At 37.7% G+C, this 10,056-nt stretch overlaps 1 protein-coding gene across 1 annotated transcript; it reads left to right on the top strand.

Annotated features, from left to right (window-relative positions):
- Nucleotides 1-504: 504 nt before the first annotated feature.
- Nucleotides 505-4,406, top strand: LOC141416519 (uncharacterized). The gene is made up of 3 exons (XM_074053472.1): nt 505-526; nt 646-697; nt 1,355-4,406. The coding sequence occupies exons 1-3, from the start codon at nt 505-507 to the stop codon at nt 3,075-3,077; spliced, it is 1,797 nt and encodes a 598-aa protein (XP_073909573.1). The 3' UTR covers nt 3,078-4,406.
- Nucleotides 4,407-10,056: the final 5,650 nt, after the last annotated feature.

Raw genomic sequence — 10,056 nt, 5'->3', positions numbered from 1 at the left:
TTTCACCTGATATTATTCTAATGGAAACTAAGAAGAAGGAATTTGTTAGTAGATTGATTGGTACGATCTCTGTATAACATGCAATTTTTGTTACCATGTTCTGCTTTGAATTTAAGAAATAGGTCCAGTGAGATGTCAGAATTACTATGAAGTGCCTGTGAGTATAGATGGAGAATGAGAGTGTGATTAAAAATAAAATGCATTGAATATGTGGAGATCACATCAGCATGTGAATTTATTACACAGAGATTGTCTGTTTCCACTGCTGTTAACACTCACAATTCTTTTCACAATGTGTGTGGGACATATTAGGATCCCCTGACCTTTGAGGATGTTGTGAACTTCACCCTAGAAGAATGGGGCTGATTGGATCCTTCCCAAAAGAAGCTCTACAGAGAAGTCATGCTAGAAACCTGTAGGAACCTGTCCTTCATAGGTAAATATGGCATCATTACCTTATACATACTGTGCAATACTGTTGTGACTCATTGGTGTTGTTGCCTCATGGGGTGTTTAAAAAGGGACAGTAATGGTTCATGTACATGCATGATCATATTATGCTATGAAAATAGCTGAGGTCTGAAATTGTTCTTTCATATTGATTAAATACTAATGATTTCTCTCTATATATCTTATAAACAAAAGAAGAAAATGAAAATATTCAAGAGGACTTCAGGAATCCCAGAAGAAATGTGAGGTAATTTGTACTCAGAACCAAAACAGTGAACATCAGATGGAGCATTAACAAGAAGTTTGAAAACCAAGAAAATAAGAACACAATTTCTATTTGTAAATTGCTGAGATCAGTGCAAAGTCTCTCTAAGATTGGAGAAACAAGTTAAGCATCCACAATCAAAAAATTCAAAGTCTGATCTGTGCCATTTTTCATAATATGTTTTGTTCTAATATATTAAAAGAGATACGTCCTGTTGCTCAATATACAAAAATAACCTCACTCTTTGCACATACAAATTTCACTAGATTATATCACCTTGCATTACAGTGGATTATCATTTGCACGGGAATAGACTGGCACATTTTTCAGCCTTTGTCCTCGTGTTCATTCTTGTATTTTACAATCCAGTATGCTTTTGATCCCAGGCAACTCAATAAGCACTTTAAGTGTATTTCAATGTGGTAAAACTCATTCAGTGTTGTCAAACACCTAAAATGGACATATTGTGACAGAAACAACATATAAACACCACTGTTTTGTTAATAGCTGTCCTCAGGCCCTGCTGCAGAACATGTAGTAGTACATTTGTGTTCATAAATTCTTACAGTAACAAACACCATAACTGCTCTTAATAAATCATTAATTGGATAACAATGGTAATCTTTGTTTGTTTTACAGACCTGAAGTGTTAGAGAGACTCAAGGAACATAAACAACGTATTCAATGTGGAGAATCCATTCAACACACTCCAGAGAACATTGTAAGCAAGGAAACTCTGCTTAGAACAGCTCCCTGTAAAAGCAATATATGTGATGCTTATGGGAAAACTTTCACTGATGACAAGGCTCTTCTAATCCATGAAAAGATACACAATGTGCTGAAATCTCATGGATGGAAAAAATGTGGAACAGCCTTCACTTCATCTGGTACTTTTCAGAATTATGAAACTTCTCACACTAGTGAGAAACCCTATGTATGTAAACAATGTGGGAAAGCCTACAATCATCCCCATAACCTCCATATTCATGAAAGAACTCACAGTGGAGAGAAACCCCATGGATGTAAGCAATGTGGGAAATTCTTCACCCATGCCTATCACCTTCGTTATCATGAAAGATTACATAGTGGAGAAAAACCCTATGGATGTAACCAATGTGGGAAAGTTTTTGCTCAAGCCCGTTACCTTCGACTTCATGAAAGAACGCACAGTGGAGAGAAACCCTATGGATGTAAGACATGCGGAAAATTCTTCACCCAGGCATGTCACCTGCGATATCATGAAAGAACGCATAGTGGAGAAAAGCCCTGTGGTTGTAAGCAATGTGGGAAAGTCTTCACTCATGCATGTTTCCTTCGATATCATGAAAGAACTTACAGTGGTGAAAACCCTATGGATGTCAGAAATGTGGGAAATCCTTCACCCATGAGTGTTACTTTCATTATCATGACAGAACACATAGTGGAGAAAAACCCTATGGTTGTAAGCAATGTGGGAAAGTTTTTGCTCAATCCACTCACCTTCAAATTCACAAAAGAATTCACACTGGAGAGAAACCCTATGGATGTCAGAAATGTGGGAAAGTCTTCACCTATGAGTGTCAACTTCGTTATCATGAAAAAACTCATAGTGGAGAAAAACCCTATGGATGTAACCAATGTGGGAAGGTTTTTGCTGAAGCCATTCACCTTCGAACTCATGGAAGAACTCACACTGGAGAGAAACCCTATGGATGTCAGAAATGTGGGAAAGTTTTTGCTCAAGCCCGTTACCTTCGACTTCATGAAAGAACTCACACTGGAGAGAAACCATATGGATGTCAGAAACGTGGGAAATTCTTCATCCATGCGTGTCACCTTCGTTATCATGAGAGAATGCATAGTGGAGAAAAACACTATGGATGTAACCAATGTGAGAAAGTTTTTGCTGAAGCCATTCACCTTTGATTTCATAAAAGAACTCACACTGGAGAGAAACCCTATGGATGTAACCAATGTGGGAAAGTTTTTACTCAAGCCAGTTACCTTCAACTTCATGAAAGAACTCACACTGGAGAGAAACCCTATGGATGTAGCAAATGTGGGAAATTCTTCACCCAGGCGTGTCACCCTCGTTATCATGAAAGAACGCATAGTGGAGAAAAACCCTATGGTTGTAAGCAATGTGGGAAAGTCTTCACTCATGCAAGTTTCCTTCAATATCATGAAAGAACTCACAGTGGAGAAAAACCCTATGGATGTCAGAAATGTGGGAAATTCTTCACCCAGTCATGTCACCTTCGAATTCATGAAAGAATTCACACTGGAGAGAAACCCTATGAATGTAAGCAATGTGGGAAAGCCTTTAAGCAAGCCAGTCATCTTCAGAGACAGAAGAACTCACACTGGAGAGAAAACATATTAATATAAGGAATGTAGGAAAGCCTACACTCAACTCACTCACCTTCAAGCACATAGAAGAACTCACATATGAAACCTTATAGGTATATGCAATGTTAGAAAGTGCTCACTCATTCCTGTCACCTTTGAAGCCCTGAAAGAATTCACACTGAAGACAACCTTATGGGTGTAACCAATTGGTGAAAATGTTCACATGGCCCCCTACCCTTAAAAGTCATAAAGGTACTTAGATTAGAGAGGAAAGCTATGGATATGAGCAATTTCCAGTGACATTAACAAATGTGAATTCACTCTGCAGAGAAACTATGAATGTAAGGAATGAGAGACAAACTACACTGTATCCAGTATCCTTCATACACATCAAAGAACTCAACCAGGACAAACCCAGTGGATGTAAGCAATGTGGAAAGCCTTCCTTAGTTCTAGTACCCTTCATTCACCTGAAAGAACTCATTATGTGAATAAACACTAAGGTCATGTTAAAAATGACAACATATTTGAACAACATGAATGACCTCATAAGGTAGGAATGCCTTCAACTTTTGCAGTAATATTCTTTGACATGACACAATTCACATTGTAGCACAATGCTATACTTGTGTGTAATGTGCCTAAGCCTTCACACATTCCAGTGCTTCTTCAAAACATACAAAATTAAAATGGAGAATAATTGTATTAGGAAAGCAGTGTAGAAAGTTGTTTTTTTTTGTGGCCATGGGATTTGAACTCAGGCCCTTTTACTAGCTTTGCAGATATTGCACCATATGAGCCACAACTGCAGCCTTTTTGTGTGTCTTAAATATTTATAAGATAGGGTCCCTCAAGTATTGCCGAAGCAACCTTCAAAATATAATCTTCCAGATTGTTCCTCATCACTAGCTAGGATTAAGGTATAAGCTATTGGTTCCCAGGTCTGGGGATTGTCTTCTTTTTTCTGCTGAATTCAAATGCCCTAAGGCATTTATTCTACCGAGTATACTTTGAAAAGTGGATTTTGTTCCATAGTATACACTGTGTTACTATAATTAGAGAATTGTAAATATTCCTGAGAGCAGAGTCAGTTATGCACACAAACCACCCCTTTCCTTTGATAGGCAAACACAAGAAACAAGAAAGCAAAGGTAGGAAATTTTTTCTTTAAGAAAAATGCTTAATTAAAATGCTATCAGAAACTGCTAAGAGGAATATGGAAGAATGACTTCAGCAAACAGCACATGTGGTCATACATGTACACAAGAAAAAGGGCATATTAGGAGAATGTCTAGCCCTAGTTTACAAGCACCTATGGGCTCCAGCTCTCTTGCTGGGGACTCCCTCCAAAAATTTTCTCAATAAAGCATGTGCTAAGGTATTGAGCCTTCCTTGTGCTTCCTTCAATCTAACGTCTATCTCCTCATCAATCTCTGCATGCATTTTAGTCCAACATGCCTTTTTTCCAGCAGCAGTAGGTACTCAGGAGGCAGAGATCAGGATGTTTACAGTTTGAAGTCAGCTGGGACAATTAGTTCCTGAGGTCAGAAGTTCACATCCCAGTATGCCAAAAAAAAACCCTCATAAATTTGCCTCATGTCATCAAAATGTCCTAGATGCTGGGTTGGAGGGTATTTTGACTTGGACAATCAGGCTGAGGTGTTCTTTTTGGTAGGGTCCCAGATTTTCAGGTAAGCAAGACCCTGCTGTATCACAAGTATTTGTTAGTATTAGCTGTCTAGTCTACAATGTGATTTCTTATCAGAGAAACCATGTTTCTCAGCCATCATGTTTCCTAAACTACTCATTAGTCCTCATCAGAGACTTCTTGCTTCTTAGCCAAGAGAGTCTCAACCACAGCAGCCAGGAGTCCATTCTCTTTGCTATCCAATGAAATGGAAGGTGAGACAACTCTCATTTTTGGTCTGTAACTGAGTTGCCGCCTTTCACAGGGGTTCCCAATAAGTTTTCAGTGTGGGATTAGAAAGTTTTTGCATGTATTATTTTGGTAATGCTTTGCCCTTTCTCTTACACAGAGTTTGTAAACATTTTAAAGGGCATACAGAAGTCAGGGAGACCTGAGGAAATGAGGAGAAATGCTAACTTGTGCTATTACTAAATTATTAATTTCTTAAAATTAGATTGTGATATAAGCGAATTGGTTATAAATTTGGTGACAGGAATGAATTACATGTTTCCTTTTACTCAGGAGGAACAGAAGGAATATATTTTCAATTTAAGTTTATTTAACTCACATAGTACTTTTCTGACTTTATTAACAAAGGAAGAAAGAAGACATCTAACATTAACATAGATTTCATTTGTCCTCTGAATATCATATTCACGCCTAAGGTATCCTGATACCAATAGAGTAATAAAAATGAAAAGAACATTTAAAGGCATATTTTTTATATAATTGAAGGGTCAGAGACCTGTTTATGCCACTCATGGAGGTAGCAATTATCTTAAGGCAGCAAGGAAAATAGACTGCCCAGGGAGCTATACTGAGGTTAATGAGGAAGCTATTGTGAAAATTTACTCCCAGGACAGAGGTGTGATCAAGCTGACTGTCTGGGGTGCTCATAGCCTTTGATAGGCTGCTCTCCAATTTGTTGAAGTGAAGGGTATGTGAGGGTAATACATGTTCATCATTATGACCAAAATTGAGTCACATACTTCTTCAGAGTTATGCATAGAGGACATAAAAGGAGACATCCCCAGACACAAAAGATAAAATAAGAAACTTAATAGCAATACTTCCATCCTCCACAATGAACAATGCATTTTCCATGATGAATGGACATGCATTGTGTCTGAACTGAAGGCAGAAGAATCTCTCCAGAAAAGCATTAACTTCTTTCACCAGAAATCCATAAAGAACAAAGTCCAGAAACCTAAAGTGTCAATCAGTGAAGAAAGGCTGATGGTAGACAGTATTCAAGTTTGAAAGCCAAACTCCATATGGGGCTGGTATCAGCAGAATCTATAAATTTGATAGTTTCACCTACAAAACTCAAGAAGGATGTCCCAATGACATTCACAAGAATCCTTCCTACTTTTGATACTGGTTCGTTGGTGGGAGGGATTATTCATTTTGAAATTTTAGATTTTTGCACAAGTATTGTCATCACTGTTGAAATTTCTATAACCAAAACTTCAAGGGGAAGTGGCAAATGTACTCTAATATCACTACCACAACACTATAGATACAGAGAACCACATGTTGTGATATGTTTCAATCTAGTGTCAGGAGGTAGCCTAGATGGGTAGGGTGGTGATTGAAGAAGCACAAATCCAAGGCTATCCAGAAAAGGGCATTACCACACAAAAATCTTTTAGAGACAATAGAGGAGGGAGTCACCCAAGTGTGGGCATGGCAACACACATCTTTAAGAAACAGATACAGAAATGTAGGAGGGAGTTTCCTCTAAATGATGTCCTTAGTGCCAAATCATTGTGACCAAGTCCACCTAAGAGATTTTTTTTCAAAATCCATCTCTCAGGAAGACCTATGCAAACATCCATCTATCAGAAAGACTCCTGGTAGTTCAACCCCTCATACTGCCTACCAAACGTTTTCAGTGTGAAAATGCTATAGTGGATGCTACTGGTCTCAGGACACATTTTCACATTGTGGAAAGACTGACTTTAATTAAATATTTATTTATGTGGCAGGAATGTATTATAATTCAGAGCTTCCACTGGCTTGGCAGACACCTCCTCTTGAACCCCATCCTCAGCCCAGATGTCTTCTCTTTCCTTCAGTCTGGCCCATAGCCTCAATACACAGGCGAGTCTCATGTTGGCCTTGTGAAAGATGGAATCACTCTTGGTAGGATTTAGAGAACTGGATTCCCTGCTACAATCATTGTTGACCCGTCACTCTGCTTCCTGGACATACTGAGGCAAGGTTTTGTGTATACAAATCCATGTACCCTTGCCTGCATAGATTTTATGGCTGACTTTTGTTCTTCATATCATATGCACTTGCCTCAAATGCTTGAGATTTCACATAGCCAAGGTAGATGAGCAGTTCTGGGTGTCTAAGCAGTGGTTGCACTTCTATGGACCCCTTAGCCATTGTCATCAAAAGGGCTTTTCACAGCTATCCCAACCCAGCATATCCCCTTTACTTTGCCCTGGTGGGGTCTGTCTGATGGCTTAACCTCTGTGGTGGGTTTCTGCCTGGGCCAGCGATTCCATGTGATGCTTTTTACAATAGACATGAGAGAAGGCCACAATTCCCAGCTCTAGAAAAAGGATACGATGTGCACCAAAGTTTACCCTTGGTGAGTTACCCTCAACATAGTATGGATGTACTGCCCCCATTATATTCTTGTAATCACATGTTACTGGAATTTTGGCCTGTAATGGGATACTCAACTCTGAATTTCACAGAGTCTTCATAGTCACTCCTCCAGTCCCTAATGAGTAGAAATTTTGTACTTTCTGTTTCAACAAAAATTTTCTGGGTACCAGTATTTGAATTAAGTGCCTCAACATGCTACACAGACACTTTAGAAGTTGAGCTACTCTGTAAAAGATGAACCCAAATTTTAAGTCACCTCACTTGGTATTATTCCCAGATCATAAACTTTGATTCCTTCCACGGAAAGAAGGAATGTTTTCCATATGTATAAAATCTGCTTCCTTTTCATTATACCTATACTTCCCAATTTGTATTTACTCTATAAGCTGTCAGGAGAAGCCAGGTATCCCTCAAATTTTCTCATTTAGATATATTTTTCTAACAAATTTCATAGCTCACTACACTACACTTTTGTTTCATCATGTCGTTAGATGCAGAAATAATTTCACTCATCTGCCACACTTCTTCAAACACTCCAAAATTGTCTTTTAAATGACACTGAAAATGTCCCCAAACACATACATTTTGATAGTTTTTTAATCACAGTTGAATCAAAATATTAAGGTTTCACACAGATGCAAAGAGAATTCGACACTGTTCCAAAACACTTTCTGTACCTCCTTGACTAGATTAAATCAGGAACTACAAGGATGAACATTAGACAGTATTAAATACAAAATATTTTTCCTTACGATATTATATATGAGTATATTATTATTGTACTCTGATCTCTGACAACTTGGAATGCTGACTGTAAGAATCCAGCTTTTTTTTCTTCTGATGCATTTGTTCGTGTTTTGATACAGGGATATACACATATGTGTATGGGCAAAAACACATTCTTGATTTTCTTTTGTGGTTGTAGTGGGCTTTGAAATTGGGTCTTCATCCTTTGTAGTCAAGTACCCTAACATCATCAATTTTTTTTTTTTTGGTACTGAGGTTTGAACTCAATACCTACACCTTCAGTCTTTCCAGCAGACCTTTTTCTATGGTGGGTTTTTTTGAGATAGACTATTGAAAACTATTTTCTCAGGCTTGCTTCCAGCAGTGACCCTCCTAATCTGTACCTCCTGAGTAGGATTACAGATGTGAGTCACCATACCACAACTTACATCTTCAAAATTTAAGTAGAGAAAAAATGATTCTATATGAGACTGAAGAAAGATTTTGAATTTAATGGCAAATATTGGTAGAATATCACAAATGGCAGCACTTAACTCATACTTTGTGGGATTCAGTCCACAAATGAAAACATGAGTCTCTGTGTTATGAAACCATAAAAAATGTCAAAACCATGAAAACAGATCATTAAACCAAATTCATGTCATGAGTCTGCCTAGAGGTGTCTTCCTTTTCACTTGCTCCCACTCCCAAACATCTAAAACAAATGAACCCAAACAGTAGAGAAAACTTCAAGTAAATGCGATTCAGTGTCATGCATGAACCATGGTACAAATTAAATGTCTCAAAGAAGGAGGTTTCCACAAAGTGTCTTTCCTTGCATTCTTCCAGAAGTCTTCATTCCAAAGGCTTTGGTCATACCAATAACCCGTGATTTTCCATCTGACTATTCTTAATTAGCTCAAAAATCATTCATGAAAATAAAAGCATCATGTTTTCACTCACATAGTCAGAAGCTATAGGTAGATAAGGGATGCCACACTGAATGACACTTTTAAGATCAAATCCTAAGAGCTTAGTACACATGGAAGCTCCTCTTATTTTATCATTGGGTATCTCAGAAGTTAAATTACTCAAGTACCTCTCTAAGAACTGGCTTAAAACATGGGCCCACTTTTCAGGGATATAAGCTCTGCTAAAACTCCAATAGTCAAGAATCCAGCAAATTTCAAATTTGGAAAGTAGCTTGCAAGATTTTAGGACAAATGATTTTAAAATAATGTACACAAATATTTACACCATGCAGAAATGTCTTAAATCCTCTGTTAGTAATATTTGAGGACAGCACACTATCTTGTTCTGTACCCTCTTGCCATGTACATGTGAAACTTAATATACTCATTAAAAACCAAAGACTCATCATTAAACTCAACACAAGTGTATAGCATGATTAACAGGTCTACAAGTGTTGACAATTTCAAACTGTAAAATGTGTTAAGAGACATTAAAGAAATAATACTCATTCTGAAAGCACATATAATAGTTCTAAGTGTAAAATAAGGCAGGTTGATTGTCCCAACAAGAAAATCAAGGTAGCAATCTAACCTGGCATTAGTCACAAATTTTACAGAATACTAATATAAATATTAAAATAAACCTGGCTTTTAGACAAACTTGGATCTTTCAGGTTAATTTGAAGTGTCATTTACCTCTGAATCATTTCCGTTCTGAAGGTGAATCCCTTGCTCCTTTTTCTACAGCAAACACAAAACCACAACTTTCATTTTCTAAGGTTTACAAGCCTTCAGACCCACTTTCTTAAGGCCACCTGACCTTGACATTCCTATAAAAAAAAAGAGAAACAATCTGATAACAGTAATAGCTGTGTGTCGGGGGGGGATATAACTCTCCATTCCACTGCAAGAGGAATTATGTATGCATGTGGATGTCTATTTCTAATGGTTCTGGTATGTGGGAGATACTTGGAAATTGAGAGATTTAGTGGCAGCACTAAGAATCA

Source organism: Castor canadensis, chromosome 14, assembly GCF_047511655.1.
Source record: "Castor canadensis chromosome 14, mCasCan1.hap1v2, whole genome shotgun sequence".
NCBI lineage: Eukaryota > Metazoa > Chordata > Mammalia > Rodentia > Castoridae > Castor > Castor canadensis.
Note: the sequence above shows the minus strand (reverse complement) of the source record. Positions and strands in the feature narration are given on the sequence as shown.